At 40.3% G+C, this 19,549-nt stretch overlaps 1 protein-coding gene across 2 annotated transcripts in view; it reads right to left on the minus strand.

Annotated features, from left to right (window-relative positions):
• The window catches only part of DOCK8 (dedicator of cytokinesis 8), a 220,828-nt gene that overhangs the window by 156,591 nt on the left and 44,688 nt on the right, over positions 1-19,549 (minus strand). Inside the window, exon 2 of one of the 2 annotated variants that reach the window (XM_019934742.3) lies at positions 11,646-11,748. In XM_019934742.3, coding sequence (XP_019790301.1) covers positions 11,646-11,748 — 103 coding nt within the window. Of the gene's footprint in view, positions 1-10,564; positions 10,663-11,645; positions 11,749-19,549 lie in introns of those variants that run through there. The other variant, XM_019934743.3, reaches the window with a different exon arrangement.

The following is a 19,549-nucleotide window of genomic DNA, read 5'->3' on the forward strand; positions in this document are numbered from 1 at the left end:
CCAGGCTGGGTGGCTGGGACACTCCAAGGCAGTGATTTCCAAACGCTGCTGCACTGCCTGGTGCCGGTTGGGAAGAATTTTCACTGACTGCAGTTAAATGAGCAAACTAAGGGCAACTGGCTGAGTTTTCATAAGGCTGAATGTACTTGCTTGGAAAGGATTGCCTTTTTAAATTTTGTCTCTTCAATTATATCCTTCCATAGTGAGGGTATAAAAGAAATGATAGAAGTAGGTGGTAATTTAAAAAATAATTTTCCTCAGGTGCAAGCTGGCAATTCAACAAATATTTTTCTCTAGCTTGTGAAGTCCACTTAGACTTAGGAAACCACTGCCTTAAGGGAGTAAAAGAATCACTTAGATCAAGCTGACATGTGTAGTAGTGGTAGTAATAATAACAATAATAATAATAACAGCAGCTCTGTGGTGTTCATTTATGTCAGACTATTTGGAGTCATCACTCCAACAAACACCCCAGATTCTTGACTTGTACTGCCTCGCTCTGAAACAAGGACAGATCTAAAGGAAATGCTGACCAAACCGGTTTTTCATCACCCTGAAACCATACACCAGGCTAGATGTAAGGCTCCAGGTTAGAGAAGAGGAAAAAAGTGCCATGGAAGAGGCAAGAAGATTAGAGAAGGTAAGTGTGGCTTGCCCTGTCTCCTCCCACCTTTGTGTCCCTGGTGGTGGTGGAGACCTGAGTGACACGTGAAAGAGTGAGGACGAAGCTGAGAAGTGAGCAAACATGCCCTCCTTGTCTGAGATTCTTGAAGTGGCTGGCTTACATAATGCCCTATGCCAGCAGGACCAAAAGGGGCAGAAGAGAAGGCAGCAGGACATTCTTCAGTAGGAGAGGGCACAGACACTCCCCTGCTTCCCCAAGGCTCCCACAAAGTGTGACTGAGGACAAGGAAGTTTCTTTCCCTGGGTTCTGACTGGGGACCTGGAAGTCAGCTGAGGAGAGGACCACAGTCCTTAGAGGGGCCTCTCAAGATGAAGCAGCTGGGACCACCAGGGGCTCAGAGAACTGCAGATCAGGCTATGCAGAAGCCAGGTGGGGACAGTTTGCAAAAAGACATTGTTGACCTCTGCCAGAGGGAACAACAGGCATTATCCACGCACAGAACAAAAAATAATCTACTGCAGACTCACATAAGACCAACCCCGAGGGAGAAAGCGGACTTTCCACTCCTTATCACAACACGGCACAGAGTTCAGAGGCAGGGACTGAAATGACTTCAACTCGAAATGAAGAGACTGTACTGTTTGCATACTCAACCTTATTACTGTAAAGTTTATACCCTTGAACTAAAAACTGTTGAGCACGATGTGCCAAGAAGTTGTGCTAGGTCACTCTAGACAGCATCTCATTTAATCCTCACCAGAACTCTGTAAAGTACACTCTTTTATTACCCTCATTTTATAGATGAGGACTTTGAAGGCTAGAGATTTAATAGTTTGCCCATGTTTACATAGCTGGGAAGTAGCCCATCTGGAATTCAAACCTAGGCAGGTTCCTAATTCTGTTTTCTCTTGCTGGCTTTCCAGGGAATCTGAATTTCCAGAAATAATTAAACACAAGGCAGTGGTAAGTGTGTTTAGAAGAGAGTAAAATAAATCAATCTGCCACCACGCCCAAGTTCCACCCTGAATTTCTCATGAGATTGGCTTCTCAAAGTAATAATAGTGAAGTAATTAACTGATTAAAGTGATACTAAACGTAAATTTATCATGAAGAGTATCAATTATTCGAGCAGAGGCATTGAAGAGATATACTGAAAAATTATATTGAAGCACATTTGAAACAATGTGACACTAGCACTAATAACTATTGGGTTGGCCAAAAAGTTCCTTTGGGTTTTTCTGTAACATCTTAATGGAAAAAAACCCGAAGGAACTTTTTGGCCAACCAATAGCAGGTAGAAGCTTCCACAGAGAAATGGCATTTGTGTGAAATCATCAGAGAGAAAAAAATTTAGGTCCAGCCAAAGTATTATACTTATCATGTCCCTAAAATTCAAAGCCACAAGGCATAAGAAAAACCTGGCTGATACTGGCACCTGTTACCTACAGGACAGGCTGCCGACGAGCCGGTGGGTGGGGGGCGGGCAAAGGATAGCTGACTCCGTTTTTGAACTTCATCAGCAAGTTCAATTACTTGCTGAACATCTACTAAATGCAAGTCACTGAGCTGGCCCTTAGGGATAAAGATGAATACAGGAAGCTACTCTCATGCCTCTTTCCCCAGACCTTGAGTCAACTGTGAGACGGGGAAGCTTGCCACCTTCTCATATACAAAATAATGCTATCTTTGGAGGGGGGAGCTATGACAAAGAATACAGTGTCATCACTGAGCACTAACTGTGTGGCAATGTGCCAAAAGCAATAAACAAAGTTGATCATAAAGTCATAAACTCTTACGGACTGAACAGACGATAAGAATAAGCCATAATGATAGAATTCTTGAGTATCATTCTAGCACTACACATAAGCTGGCATGTAATAACGAGCCACCACTACGCTTTCTATGCTGAAACTAACAAGGGAGGAAACTGTTCATTGCAAAAGAGATGTAAACTGGTCCTGCTCTTGGCAAGTGGGTGGAGAGGCCAACTACTGTTACCTAGGCCTCCAAGCAAGTTGTTCCTCTTGCATATTCAAATAACCAGGAACCAAAAGAGATTTCTGTTCTCTAAACTATCTGAAGTCAATCTCAAGAGTAGGTTTAAAAAAAAAAAAAAAAAAAAAGAGTAGGTTTTATTATTAAGGAATTAACACATACACACATTTAGGGGTAAACAAATATTGAAGAGATTTACAGTGGTTTTGCATTTCATTGGGGGCTGAAGTTTGGGAATGGGGCCGGAGGGGGATGTTCTGAGGTCAGTCCCTTGGGCTCTTGGGAGCATAAAAGCCAAATGTGAAAATTTACTATTTCTGTTTTCTCTGCTATTGAGTTATATGTGGCCTCCTAGTCAGTGGAGACTCAAGACTAGTTTAAATGGTATGATCCAAAGTAATTTCAAGGTCATCTTATACAAGGAGTTATCATATCATGTCTATCATTTGTTAAAATAATATAAGAAAAAACCCTAAATAATCAAAATAAAAACAAACACAAAAAACCCATTTTTAAAAACAAAACAACTTAAGACTGCAAATTATCCTAAATCAGGCTTTGACTGTGATGGCTTTGTGATGTGTCAACTTGGCTCAGCAGAGCTACATTCTTCCAAATTCCCTTCCTAGTACTCTTCCAGTCATGGTTGGCTACCGGGGTTTTCTCTTGCCAGAACTGGAGGACAGAAGGGAGACTGCAGCTATTCTGTAGCATACACACACCTACTGATACAATCAAACACTAAGTTAGGTGTGAAGTGAGATTACCCATGTAATTAAAGTCTCTAACCAGTTGACTTTAAGATAATCAAAAGGGAGATTAGCCTGGGTGGCCTGACTCAATCAGTTGGATGTCTTTTCACAGAGAGTGGAGGCTCTCTGGAAGTTCAGGGCTCCAGGCTTCAGCTCATGCCCGTGGAGTCCCAGCTTGCTGTGATCTTGCCTTCCTGAATGCCCCGTGGACTTCAGCCTTGCTTAGCCGCCACCAGTGGGTAAACCAATTCCCTGTAATCAATTCCTTAATAAACATGAAGATGCATGTCCTACCAGTTCCACTGCTCTGGTTGAATCTAGAATAATACACCAACTTTCACTCATTCAACAAATACTCGCTGGGGTCCTAAGCAGTCCAGCACTAGGCCAAGGAGACACAGTCAATGACCTCAATCAATTTTCAACACTCCTCTAGCGAAGATTCGTGCAGTCTTTCTTTCTAGCTATTTTCTTCAGATGTCTGATCCATAGAAGACTAGAAATACACAAAAAGTATAAATACTCTAAAAGCTTAAATTATTCAGGGACAAATATTCATTTTTAATGAAGAGGGTTCAAGTTCTTCCTTGTCCCCTAATGCACATCAAGGGCTAGTTCTCCTGACACGGGGTAGGATTCAATTTGTTTTGAAGCTGAAAACTTCTACAGCATCAGAACCATGTCTGTTTAAAATTAATCTATGTAGCCTTAGCACAGCATAGTATGCCGCCATCACACTGATAGATGATTAAAATAACAAATCCGCACAATATTTCACAAATAAGGATGCCGAAAAACAGAGAAGTTACATAACCTGGTCCAAATCACATAGGTAATCACAAAAGACCTGGGTCCTTTGTTACAACACTGGGGAAGCTTCATGCCGCTTTGGGTGGGGCTAGGGGAAGAGGCATGATGCTTCCAAATGCCCTGGCCTTGTACCCTCATGCATGTCTATCCCTGTGGTGGGTGGTCCTCAAATCAACTTGGCTGTTCATGAGAGACGAGTCTTGGTCAACGTCACCCAAGACTTCCATGTTGCCAAATTCAGTAGCTGTCGCTCATTCCTGGTTTATCTATAGCACTGGACAGTTAATCACTCTTTCCTTCTTGAAACACTTTCTTCATGTGGAGAGGGACCAACTGTCCTAGTGTGTCCCAATCTCTGAAAGTCCATGGACCAGGAAACCCCTCAGTCCAACAAACTGGAACAGACACTTGGTCACTCTACCTTTGGGACATGAGTTTTCCTAGGTTCTCCTTCTCCTTTGCAGAGCCCTAGGGTTCAGTCCTAAAAGAGCTTCTCTCCCCAATCTGAATTTACTCCCATATGATCTCATCTATGCTCATGACTTTAAATACCTTCTTTTTCTTTCTTTTTAAAATTATAGCTATGTATCTGTAACCTTTGCCCTGATATTCAGGTTGATTTTTCCAATTACATCTCAGCGTTGCACCTTGGTGATCTAACAGGCCTCTCAAACATCACAAATTCAAAATTACTTAACTTTCCTGCCGATCTGCTCTTCCCGTATTTTCCAGGTCTGTGCATCTCAGCAAGTGGCGATTCCACTCCACCAGCTGCCCAGGGCAAAATCTTTGGAGTCAACGTTGATTTCTCTCTTTTTCTTACATCCTGCATATTATCTATCAGAAAATCCTATCCACTTTACTTCTGAAATATATCCAGAATCCAACCGCTTCTCACCTTTTCTACTGCCACCACCCTATTCCAAAGCAGCACCATTGTTTTGTTGAGTTACTGTGACAATTTCCTAACTGCCCTCCCAACCCCGGTCTATTCTTCACTTAGCAGCCAGAGTGATCTTTATAAAAAGAACCCTATAAGCAACCTTTATAATAAAAATTCTGATGGTGCTGAGTCTGTGCTTCCGGTGACTTCCCATCTTAATCCAAGTAAGGGACAAAGTTCTCCCATGGCCTCTGAGGCCGATGACCCAGCCTTGATTCCTCTTCCATCTCATCTCCTATTGCCCACTCTGCTCAGCTCACTGTCTGCATCCTTCCTGTTTCTGGAGCATGCCATATGCTCTTGCTCTGGGGACTTTGCTCTTGCTGTTCCTTCTAAATCGAATATTCTTCCTTCAAATACCTGTTAATTTCATTCAGAATTCTTCCCAAGTGTCTCCTTTCCAGACCTCCAAGCCTCCACAGACCACTCAGTCTAAAATACAGTGCTCTCTTCTGTGTCACTCTCTATTCCCTATCCACGTTTCATTCTTCAAAGCACTTACTACCCCTTGAGAGAGTCTACATTCACTTATTTGTCTACGTCTCTCATTCCAGAATGTAAGCTCATGAAGACAGACACTTTGTTACATTCACTACTGTATCCCCAGCTCCTAGAGCAATTCCTGGCACAGAGTGAGACCCAATACATGTTTCCTGAGTAAATGAATATGGAAAGCAATCCTCTTGGCTCTCTACTATCTTTAAGTAAACAGAGCAGAGGCAGTAAAGTTCCTCTGGCTTCAATATTTCAAAGTACTTCACGGCTTAGATTAAGGAATACTTCCCTGTTTCCACCAATGGCAATCTTCCACTGATATCACTGCATGGAAGGTACTGACATGCCATGATGGACATCAATCTAATCTTACCAAGACTGACTTGATTCCTCTGCTTTTCAGTGACAGTAATGAAATTCACGCTCTGCGTGCAGGGTGGCACTCTTTCATTTTGCCTTCCACTGTGAATCTGCATGAAAATTGTAATGAAATCTTCATTTTCCATCATGTCCCCTCCAGTGAAATCAATGAAACCTAAAGATAGTCCAACTTCTTTGAAAGATGAAGCACAAAAGAAAAACAAAAAAGACCATGTTTATCGAGTGAGCCACCATTTAGGTCATCCTTAGTGGTTAAAAAAAAAAAAGGTTGTTTTATTGCAGAGAAGCTTAAACACGAAACAAAAAAGAATGCTTTCCAAGGTATGAGACCTTCTTTTTTCTTTCCCCTGTAACTGTTATATACAAACATGTCGTGTAACCATAGTGTTTTGATTTATATCCAGGATGTGGCTTTCTACATCCTTCTCTTCAGCCAGAGCTGTTATGATCCAGCTGATTCCTTCCATTTTACTTCAAAGTTTTTCTTTTCTCACTTTTAAAAATAACACTTTTCCTCTATAAAAATGTAAGTTAAGTTATTAACCATGCACACAGTATCTCAAATCCTTTCTAACTTAGGGCAAAAAAGACCTACCTTTCTTCTTTTGTACGCTTTACTCTCCTTTCTACTTTGAATAATCAGAAAGATAGTTTTACTATTTTACGGTTTCATCTTAATGAAGACAACTAATATATAGTTGTTTGCCTTTATAGATGACTGGCATCAGAGGGGCTCTGGCCAACCTACTCACATAGCTGTGGCAACGGAGAATTCCAGGGCCAATGGGTGATGCACAGGTGATGCTATTCACAAGCCCCTCTTTGGCACTGGCCACAAAGGACTCTGATGGCAGTATTAGGTGTGTCAAAAAGACCCAGGGCAAGTCTGTAATCATTGCATTTTGTTTTATAAAACCAACTCTAAATGGTGAATCCTCTTCATATTCAAAAATGCAAAATTTTAAAATATTTTATCTACTTTGAAAATGCATGTTTACACAATCACCACAGCTAACATTTACAATTAGGGTTAAAAAAACAAAAACCCAGTAACACCACACATACGCACGTGCACACACACATACCCACAAAATCAAACGCAACCTTCCTCTCCCTTGATTTATCAGATTTATGACAGAATCCGCTATATTTATATAAAAATATATTCACAGAATTAGCAAGTAGTCCTCGCTTACTACATTTTCTGAAATTCAGAGCAACCAGGACAACAAAAGAAACTTTACTTTTCTTATGTTCTTCCTCCTATTTGGACTACTTCTATCTATCAACACATAGGTTCTTTAAATGACCCTCAACCTGGACCACATGTTAAAGTCCCATGAAACTTTAAAATACTGATACCTGGACCCCAACTCTAGGGATTTTGATGTAATTGTTCTACAACAGGCCACAGGTATGTTTCTAATGGTCTCAGGTGATTCTAATGAGAGCCAGGTCTGAGAACCTTCCTCTAAATCTTCTCAACCTCCCCCTTTAAGCCTTTACCTCCTATTTTATCTTGGATCTTCTCTGCTCTGAACACCCACCACACCCAAAGCCAGCATGGATTCTCCGTATTATCTGCCTTCCCAAATATATTATAAGGCCCTTAAGAGGCAAAACCATCTCCTATTCATCTTCTTGAAATCTCCCACAGTGTCTCCACAGTGCCAAATAAACAGACAGCAACATTAGCCTCTATGTACACAGCATCTGTTTTATCATTCTATGTTAACCCTAACAGGGGTAGCATTACTATGCCCGTACTGCACATGAAGAAACTCAAGCCTTCATCAAGGTTACTTAACTTGCCCCAAATTATGAGTGACAGTTATGCTCCACCCCAGATCCATCTGACTGCAAGTTCCAGCCTCTTGCAAAACAACAACAAGGTATAATTGATTGGGTTTTAAATAACTTGGTGCCAGTTTCCAAAAAGCACATGAAAAGATGTTCAACATTGCTAATTATTAGAAAAATTCAAATCAAAACTACAATGAGGTTTCACCTCACATTGGTCAGAAAGACCATCATCAAAACATCTACAAACAGTAAATGCTGGAGAGGGTGTGGAGAAAAGGGAACCCTCCTACACTGTTGTTGGGAATGTAAATTGGTGCAGCCACTATGGAGAACAGTATGGAGGTTCCTTAAGAAACTAAAAATAGAACTACCATACGATCCAGCAATCCCACTCCTGGGCATATATCTGGAGAAAACCATACTTCAAAAAGATACAAGCACCCCAATGTTCATTGCACCACAATTTACAATAACCAAGACATGGAAGCAACTTAAATGTCCATCAACAGATAAATGGATAAAGAAGATGTGGTACATATATACAATGGAACACTATTCAGCCATGAAATGAATGAAATAATGCCATTTGCAGCGACATGGATGGACCCAGAGATTACCATACTAAGTGAAGTAAGTCAGAGAAAGGCAAATATCCTATGATATCACTTAGATGTGGAATCTTAAAAAATGATACAAATGAACTTATTTACAAATCAGAAACAGACTCACAGACTTCGGAAACAAACTTATGGTTACTAGAGGGGAAAGGGGGTGGGGGGATAAATTAGGAGTTTGGGATTAACAGATACACACTACTATATATAAAATAGAAAGTCAACAAGGACCTACTGTATTCCACAGGAAACTCTACTCAATATGCTTTAATAACCTATATGGGAAAAGAATCTGAAAAAGAATGAATATATGTATATATGTAACGGAATCTCTTTGCTGTACACCTGAAACTAGCACAGCATTGTAAATCAACTCTACTCCAATATAAAATAAAAATTAAATTAAAATAAATAAATAACGTGGTGCCAATTAAATACTTTTAAAAATTAAACATTTATATCAGCATGTGGGGTTGTTGAAATGGTGGTTCTATAAACAAAGGTAAGGGAAATAAAGGTCAAAATGCACTTAATCAAATTTTCCCATTGTCTAAAATCATACAATGAACAGTCTATGGCTTCTCATTTAAGAAAAGTTTTTTTAAAGGTGCTTCAGGGTGAGAGTCTTTAGGTGATAAACTACTCCTCTGCCTTGCCAGAAATAAATCTTCCTGAAATGTCCCATTATCTTTCTATGAAACAAAATATTTTTTTTAAGGGAAAGGGAAATCACCATGTACGTGGATGATTTTTTTGTTGGAGGAACCTTCATTCGGGAAGATGACTCAAGGGAAAGAACAGCCACTTCATTCTGACATTACAAGAAGACCAGCAGGTAAACATTAGGGTGCTGGGATTTCCTGAGCAGTCCTTGCATTTAAAAAACAAAAGAGGAATCAAATGCAGACTTTTGCTCCCTCATATGCCACCTGCCCTTCAGGCAGTTAACAAGAAGAAGCAGGGTCAGCACACTGTGCTGAAGCTGGGGTAGAGGTCTGGGGGAAAATATTCAGAAGACTAAACTGGAATTAACCAGGAGAAATACATTTTAAAGGCTATTTATTTGCAGATAGAACCGGGTAGAAATTATGACAGGACCACATGATTCATGTATAGTTAAACATTTTTGCTTATTTCTTTGACATATTCTATTAGAAGTTAAGCCACATGTTAACTCTACCACCTAACTAATGAAATAATTCATCCAAATGCACTTTTGTCAAAACCTGATGACGCAGCATAACTACCAGAAGAACGCCTGCAAAAATAAGAAACAATTTTTAAAATCTGTGACTTTAAATAAAAAAGATTTCTCCTGAAGAAATTTCAGGCTGCAGCTGGTGTGTAGCTAAGGGGTTAAAGCCTCTGAGTTAAACTTCCTTAAAGCCTCTTAATAGTGAGGTCCACACTATTTCTCAAGACAACTATTCCAGAAAGCTGCAGTCTGAATTTACAAAGAAGCAAAGCACCAAACCCCACCTCCCGCACCTTGTTTTAAGATTTTAAAATGTATCCAGTCACTTTTTTTTTTTTTTTTTTTGCGGTACGCGGGCTTCTCACTGTTGTGGCCTCTCCCGTTGCGGAGCACAGGCTCCGGACGCGCAGGCTCAGCGGCCATGGCTCACGGGCCCAGCCGCTCCGCGGCATGTGGGATCATCCCGGACCGGGGCACGAACCCCTGTCCCCTGCATCGGCAGGCGGACTCTCAACCACTGCGCCACCAGGGAAGCCCTCCAGTCACTTTTTAACTGCATTTCGCATATTTTGAAAGACAATTTGAGTCAGAAATTTAAAAAAAAAATTTTTTTGGTTTTCAATGAAATCTATACCAGCACCACATGAAACCAAAAAGCATATCTAATTTATCTTGGATTAAAGCATATCTAATACATCTGAAAGCACGGACATTATGCCCTTGGTGTGCTTTTATTATAATCTGTGATCTGAAACAGACAGGAAAAGTACAACTAAAAAGGGCAGTTGAACAAGCCACCGAAGTCATAAGTAGATTTTTTACAGAACTGTCATCGAAAGTTACCTCTTGCAGTAAAAGGTGCTATACATTTTTTAGTACTACTATTTCATCAGTGACACAACACACAAATTATCCTACTGAAAGAACCACAAATCACTCCAGTAAACATACCTTTAAAAGATACACAGTTACACGGCGTGGAAAACTGTTACAGGAGACAAAATGGCGGCTACAGGAAACCGAGTGGAAGGTTACAAAATTTCTAAGAGCAGAAGTGGTTTTGAAGTAATAAGTGAGAAAGAAAAAAATAACCTAACCTCCTTAAGATAACCAAGAGAACGAGCAAGAAAGTGGGGCTGTGCTGTGAGGGGAAGTGAGTACAGTGGAGGCTGCAGCTCTCTTAAAAAGGAAGTGAAGACTCACTTCTGGTTTTATAAACTATCTCATTTAAGTCAGATTTAACCCACTGGGCACACGCCTCGCATTTAGTCCTCAAATAACATAACATATGTATACACACTCAACAATTGGCGTTAATATAAAAATGTAGGCAATCTTCAACTTAAAAGGGGGAGTGTGTTTTAAAAATGAAGGTTTGTACTGTCTGATTCCATGGACATGAAGTTCCAGAGAAGGCAAAATTATGATGACAGAGGTGTATTGGTGATTGCCTAGGGCTGCTGGCTGAGGGCTGGGAGAGGAGACCCACTGCAAAGGGGCATGACGGGGCTTTTTTAGGGTAAAGAAACAGTTCTATATCTTGTCTGAGTACAGGTTAACTATAAATTGGCCAAATTCCTCAAACACCTACAAATGAGTGAAATTTTATTGTATGTAAATTACACTTCCAAAAAAAATTATTTAAAAAGCTTAAGGTTCATAACTTGACTTTTCAGATTTGGGTATACATTTTTTTCCCAATAAAAGCATGTTACAAATGGTTTTAAGTTTCCAGGCTAATCCTTCCCCTCCCCAAAATATGAATCATAATTTGGGTGAAATCAAATAGCCCGGAAGTCCACTTAGTCCAGAGACTTCAGAATCATAGTCCCTGGAGATCCACTTTGTATTCCCAGCCCTAGTGGACGGAGGGAGAGAGGGGAATTGATGTCAAAAAGCAGTGCAGAGCCAGGAACTGGTGGTTGGTGATGTAAGGGATCGGTGGGAAAACCTAAGACTCAGGAAGCAAAAGATTATGCTGGGCACTTCTGCCCTTGACCATTCTCTAAGCAAACCTGTAACTCATACTTACTAGTTGAAGAGAGGGGAAGCCAGAGGTACTTATGCTTTGTCGATGGTACTGGCCAAGGTTTGGTGGGAGGGTAAACTGTTTCCTTATTTCCGCAGAAGAATACCTTGGGTTAAAACAGAAAAATCTAAATGAAGTGGTAATTTTAAAACATCATCACAATTATAGATACAATCTTTGATAGCATGTTATCAAACTTATTCCTTAGCCGGGTGACTGGCAGAACTGACTAAAATGTCCTCAGTGGCCTGTGGGTAGACACTAGAGCTTTTGGGTGATAATATACGCTCTTGAGAAGTTCACAGAAGCCAGGATGCCTGCAGTTATGGCTCTTGCCCAATACTGGAAGGATGACAGCATGAGGAGGAAGAAGAGTTTGCAGCCCAAGGAAAAAATCTAGGGCACTTGGCTCTTTCTTCCCAGGCCATTCAAAGGCATTTTCTCCACATGAGGACATCTGGCCTCTGATGAGAGTCCTTTAAACCCCAAGCCGTCATCTTGAACCAGTCACTCTCCTTTCAAGCAGCTGAGCCCTTATGGTCGCTGCCTGCTTTCACAGAAAATGCCAGCGACCTTTTAAATGAACACTTCCACCTCCCCACAGCCACCTGAGATGCTACCTGGAATTCCAAGGACTGTATTCGTTCCAAACCACTCCTAGTGAGTGACCCTTTGAGTCAGCCGCAGTGACACTGCTGAGCCCTCAGACAACATCCCTGTAGCCGGGAACCGAGCAAAGGGGAGTCGCTCTTCACTGTCTACGCACACCTGCTGGCAGGAGTTACCGACAAGTGATATCCCGATTATGAGCAGGTTGACTTTTGTGCGCTCACTTTTTGGTAATTTGTTTGTAACTCAGAACACATTTTCTCATTAAGTCAGTCTTTGGTATCTGGATTCTTAGCCTAGTTCACAAAAGTGTACTTAAACCACAATGAGGCCACTATAGAAAATAACTAGAAACTGGCATTACTGAGGATCAAATGAGACCCTATTTGAAACATGCTGCATGTCCAACAAAGAGATATACACGTTTTTAAAATTATAACTTAAAATAAAATATTTAAATATTATAAGTAAATCTTATTATATTTTCTCCATTATAAAGTATGCTAGGGCATCATTATTAATTTTTCTGCATGATGAGGTTTCTGACATGACCTGCCTGGCTCCCAATCTTAGTAATGTGGGGTATCCAGGAAAGAGGCAGGAAACCTGTCCTGGCCGCACCTGTGGCATCCATTCTCCCAACCCAAGAGCACCTCAATCTCCTTTCAGGATTGGCACACTCATGTTGTACAGGTATAACCACAAATCAAAGGGATGAGCACATAGCCCAACGTAAGACAATTCTCTCGCCTTTCCAGGATCCTGAATGATGAATGGATATAAGAAAGGAAGAAAATGGCTGGAGCACATTCTTGTCAGCAGTGGCCCCTTTACACTATGATGCAATGAGATGTGAACCCCCGGAGAAGTTACAGCAGCCCGTAGTAATTGTACTCCTTCATTTCCCGAAGTATTTTCTTTCTCTATTTTTTTAAAGTATGAGAAAATACTAGGATAAGGAGTAAGTAGTCTATTATCCATCAAGGAAATGCAAATCAAAATCACAATGAGTTACCACTTCACAACCACTAGGGTGGATAAACCAGAAAAAAGATGGGCAGTAATGAGTACTGAGTGAGGACATGAAGAAATTGAAGCAGTCATACATTGTTGGTGGGAATGTAAAATTGTGTACCTGCTTTGGAAAACAGTCTGGCAGTTCCTCAGAAAGGTAAACATAGAGCTCCCATATATCCCAGCAAACCCACCCCTAGGTTTATATCCAAGAAAAAGGAGAACATACTTCCACACAAAGCTTATACATAAATGCTCATAGCAGCATTATTTACGGCAGCCAAAATGCGGAAACAACCTAAATGTCCATCACCTGATGAATGGATAAACAACATGTGGTATATCATACATGGACTACATTCAGCAATAAAAAAGTGAAAGAAGTACTGATACATACCACAACATGGATGAACCCTGAAAACATTACATTCAGTCGAAGAAGCTAAACCAAGAGACCACATGTTGCATAATTCCTTATATGAAATGTCCAGAATAAGCAAATCTATAGAGGAATGGGACTGAGGTTTCTTTTAGGGGTAATGAAAATGTTCTAGAATTAATTGTTCTGCCATGCACAACTCTGTGAATATACTAAAAAACACTGAATTGTGTATATGTGTGAATTGTGTGGTACCTGAATTATTTCTAAATAAAGCTGATAGAGATATAAATGTGTGCTGTGTGTGTGTGTGTGTGTGTGTGTGTGTGTGTGTAAGTATTCTACAGAGACAAGAGTGAAGGCAAGAATTTAGCACGACCAAGAATGGAGGAAAACTTTCAGATTTTGATCCCCGGTGCTCAAGACGCTCATTTTCATTACCAGTTTGGCAGTCACCGTTTCTAAAAAAATCAACAGCCTAGGCAACTATCCAAAACAAAAGGCCCATCTTGCATAAACCACATTGTATCTTGTTTCTGGCATCACAGGAACCCAAGCCAGCAGAGCAATCACTTATCTACTTATTTCAGAAGGTGACCGTAGTCACGAAGGGCAGAGACATCCAAGCAAAGTCGTTTTCTGTGACTGGGCTGACTTTTCACAGATAAGACTGACGGCTCCTGTGATTTCTGCTTCCAGGTCTTCCCCCCAGGGCCTCTCAAATAATGAGTTTTAGTTTTCTGGCCATTCTCAAGCCTTTCCTGTCATAGACCAGAGGGGTCTACCTGAATTGGGAATATCTGAAAACGTTCATGAAAGTGAACACGCCAACATGAAGTGGCATCGTGAGAGAATCACAGAACGGCAGGAGGTACAGGTTCTTGCTTTCATTTTGAAGTACAGTTGGCTGTCTAACAAAGCTGCAATACGTTTTTTTTTTTTTTCTTTTTTTGCGGTACGCGGGCCTCTCACTATTGTGGCCTCTCCCGTTGCGGAGCACAGGCTCCGGACGCGCAGGCTCAGCGGCCATGGCTCAAGGGCCCAGCCGCTCCGCGGCACGTGGGACCTTCCCGGACCGGGGCACGAGCCCGCGCCCCCTGCATCGGCAGGCGGACTCCCAACCACTGCGCCACCAGGGAAGCCCTGCAATACGTTTGTCATCAAATGCCATCAGAATGTTCCTGCTCCCCAGCCCTGCATAAACAGCTGGAGTTCCTGTTTCAACCCTTCACATAAGCTTCCTGATTCAGAGCTATATAACTCATCTTTTTCCCTGACATGTCAAGCCTGCCCCAAGCCTATATCCTATCCCTGCAGAATCAATCCTACAAAAGGCGATTAAACCTGTCCCTTCAAAACCATCAAATAAGGATATGAATTGTCTGTCCTTAAAATGAAAACACTGAATCATCACACGTGGAATGAATTGCTTTGTATTCACTTAAAGAACTTCAAAATAAAATAGCTCTGGAGAGGCCCTACGCACATTTAAACTAGCAAAAACAGGCTGGAATGATAAAATTACATGTTGGTCAAGCTGTGGGAAAACCCCTGTGGGGTTGTATATTGGTGTCGTGTCTTTGGAAAATGATACTGTAACATGTGACAAGAACTCTAAAACTGTCGTTACTCTTTCATGGGAATATACCCCATGGAATTTATACAGACAAAAATATAATTTGAACAAAAATGAACATAAGAACTCTGTATATGATAGCAGATAATTGAATGCGATCCAATGCAATTGAATGCAATCCAATGCATCCAACATTAGGGAGAACACTAAGTACATAACAGCATAAAATACATGAAATATGATTTTACCATTTAAATATTTGTATGGAATGTACATAAAGAAAGAAGTTAAAAGTAAAAAGTAATATGAGGAATTGAATACAAATATTCAACAATATATGTATAAATAAATATACCAGAAGGTTCAGAAATGTTTCTGGTAGTTATATAGAGGGAGTTTAATAACTACCCAATTCAGCTCTTTCTCCTATAAAGTTGCTTAAAGTCATCATTAAAAAAAACAGTGTGTACCTATAAAGTGCCATGCAGGCATAGATGCACTACTGGGGATTTTTAAAAATTATGTAAATATCAGCTATTAAATTTACTGATACGGAACACAAATAAGAGAACCCAACCAGGGAAAGAGCTCCTATAGGTGTGGTGTCCATGCAGGTATTACATGGGGGTTTTATTTCCTCTGCATTTGAGTCTCAGATCAAATTCAACATGTCTAAGATAATTTTTATGATGCCAGATTTATATTACATTTCCCTGATGAGCCAAGATAGCCTTCTTCTAATAACCTGAAATGCTTTATAAATATTATCTTCTTTATTTCTGCAAATGTCGATACCCCTACTCTGGGGTCAGAATGGTAGAATGGGGTGGGTAGCAAAGCTCTCTATTTTTATTCAGATGGACAGGTTGTTGTGATGTATACAGCTGGAACTAATTATCAGTGAAATTAATGATTGGGCAGAGCTTGCTAAGTGTGGACTATGGGGCATTTGCATCAAATCATCAGCTGCTTAGGAAAAAGGCAGATTCTTAGACCCTGCCCCACTCTTGCAGTGCAGCCTGGAAAAAATGCATTTTTAACCAGCACCTCCAGGTGATTTTCATGTCCAAGAAAGCGTAAGATTCACTGATGGGGCAAGTCTATGAGAGAGTGGTTGGTTGATTCATTCATTCGTAAAAACACTGAGGGCACACACAGTGCCAGACTCTCTGCCAAGTGCTAGGGACTTGAAGTCCAAGAAAACACTGCTGCTGCTCCTGGAAGTTCAGTCTAGTAGGTGGGAGGGCGGAGGGAAGATGGATAATTGAATAATTATAATACAACATGATAAGCATGTATTATACACAGGAATGTGCACAGTGCCTTGTGAGCAAAGAGGAGGGAGTTACTAACTCAGTCTCAGAATGCTTAGGAGGCTTCCAGGAAAAGGGGACTTTGGAACCATATTTTGGAAAAAAAAAAATCAGTAGGAACAGGCCTGATTGGAAAAAAAAATGCGTTTCAAGCATTTTTTTAACCATTTCATGACATCTAGACATTAGGTTTCTATACTCCTACTTCAAGTATTTTAACCCTACATTTTAATAGGGCAGTATTTGGGCTGCCCTGTTTCTTTACAACAGACATAGCTAGAAGAGCAAAGAAAAGGAGTGTGAACTCAGTGACCTAGCCCTGAGCGTTGCCATTTGCCAGCTGTTTTGAATTCAAGTACATCAGTTAACCAAGCTGGGTTTTAGTTTCATGACATGTAAAATGAAGGGGCTGGGCTATACGATCTCCTGGGCACCTTTCCAGCTCTAACTGGCAAAGATGCTTAAGCCTCTCCAAGTGGAACGATCGGCACCGTCATCTACACCAGCAGCTCTGCTAGGAAACCGAACAGCCCCAGAAGGCTTCTCACTGGCTGTCATCCCTAAAAGAAAATTCTTTCACACTGTATGCTGGTATGGCCAGCAGCCAAAATGGTTGGGAGGATTTTAAAACTGATTCAAGAAAAAAACCTTGTCTATAAGAGTTTAAAGAGGTTTAGGGTCTTCCTGAATCTGACATGTTTTAAACAATAGTGAAAGGAGTGGAATAAAGAAAAGCAAACGTATAATTTACTCTTAGTTTACATATAGTTACTCTTAGTAACTAACAACTGACTATAAAACACTCAACAACTACAGTGTAAAGTACACAGCTGGTAACAAATAATAATTAGAGACATTTGTCGGTAGCATATATATGGATGTAGCCACAAGCACACTGTATAATTAAACCCTGCCAAAGAGGCACTGTTCAGAACTAGAAATGATTTACACCAAGTAAATGGTGAAAGAATGTTACCCCCCAAACTTCCTGAATTATAAGTTTAGGGCAGTGTTGTATAAAAACAATACTAAAGCTTTTAAAATTTGCTGTATGTATGTAGAAAAACTAGCTCTGAATGATGTAAAAAACACAGAGTTGGATCACAGTTTGGGGCATGGATAACATCTGAAAACACAGAGCTGGCTCAAGAGTGAGTAGTTCCTGGAGTTGACCATATAAAAATAATCTAAGGCTTTTTCTGAGATGCATCCTCAGATACTTTTAGTGAAGTACATCTTTAAATTTAAAAGGCTACAAAATGAATTTCTGTGGCAAAATCTATATTTATATAATGTTATGTAATATATAATATACAGCTATAGATATATATATCATATTATATATGTATTAATAATATTATACATTATTTATATATCTATAAATAATATTATCTATTATTTCTATATCTATATCTATCTATCTCCATCCTTGCATATACATACATGCATACGTTTTGAGCAATGAATTCCTCAGAAGTTCATCATGCTGAGGTTTCAAAATAAATATTTCAAGTTTTAGAGTTTCTCATATTTTCCATCTCTTCTCATAAACAGACATGCCATAAATGTACAACTTCTGTAAAGATGATTCAACAGGTGGAAACATGACTACAAACAGAAGTTTGCCCCTATTAACAAGCTGTGGAACTTGTTTCTCCCTCACAGGGGAGGCCCAGATCCCTTTCACTTGGAAAATTCCTCTGCATTTATTAGATGACTGCAGTGTTTGAGGATTCCTGCAGCAAGCCCAGAGAAGAAGGATTACTCAGTGTCTTCAGTGATTCTCTAAGGGATCTCCTCCCCACAGCCCCCAGATACCACCTTGTTTTTCTCCTGCCATTATCACCACCTACTAGTGAGGCAGCATAATCATCTAAAAGAACACCTGTAAATACTGAGTATTTTTTATTTGTAACTGGTTGTTAAAAAGGGGTTCTCCAGAAAAATGTGTTGAGACATAAAGAAACAGATCTAACATATGTAAACTGAAGTCCCGAAAGAAGAAGAGAGACATAACAGGAGCAGAAGTAACATTTAAAGAAAACTTGCTGACAAAAATAACCAAGACCAACGTTTGTAAAACTCTACAAACACCAATCAGAATCAATACAGAATAAAGCAGAAACTAACACACCATTGTAAAGCAATTATACTCCAATAAAGATGTTAAAAAAAAATCAATACAGAGAAAATCAAACCTAGACCCATCATAGTAAAACTGCTGAAAATCAAAGAGAAATTTTAATTAACTAATTTATTTACTTATTATTTATTTATTTTTGGCTGTGTTGGGTCTTCTATGCTGTGTGCAGGCTTTCTCCACTTGCAGCAAGTGGAGGCTACTCTTCATTGTGGTGTGTGGGTTTCTCATTGTGGTGGCTTCTCTTGTTGCAGAGCACAGGCTCTAGGTGCACAGGCTTCAGTAGTTGCAGCATGCAGGTTCAGTAGTTGCGGCACACGGGCCCTAGAGTGCATGGGCTTCAGTAGTTGTGGCGCATGGGCTCACTAGTTGTGGCCTTCAGGTTCAGTAGTTTGGCTCGCAGGCTCTAGAGTGCAGGCTCAGTAGTTGTGCTGCATGGGTTTAGTTGCTCTGTGGCAAGTGGGGTCTTCCCAGACCAGGGCTCGAACCCGTGTCTCCTGCATTGGCAGGTGGATTCTTTAATGACTGTGCCACCAGGGAAGTTCCCCAAAGAGAAATCTTAATGCTCTTAAAAAACATTTGGGGAAAACACACACTACCTTGGAAGTGGAATAGTAAGAGTAATAACTGAATTCTCAACTGAAAAAGTAAAGTCCAAAACCAATGCAATGTCAATCTTTAAAGTGTTGAAAGAAAACAACTACCAATATAGAATTTTCTACCCAGTGAAAATATCTTCATAAATAAAGGATAAAGATTTCATCAGATAAACAAAAACTGAGAGAATTTATTACCAACAGAGTCATACTAAAAGAAATAGTAAAGAGAGTTCTTCAGGCAGAAGGAAAGTGATCCCAGTTGGAAGCACAGAAGTGC

Source organism: Tursiops truncatus, chromosome 6, assembly GCF_011762595.2.
Source record: "Tursiops truncatus isolate mTurTru1 chromosome 6, mTurTru1.mat.Y, whole genome shotgun sequence".
Classification (NCBI taxonomy): domain Eukaryota; kingdom Metazoa; phylum Chordata; class Mammalia; order Artiodactyla; family Delphinidae; genus Tursiops; species Tursiops truncatus.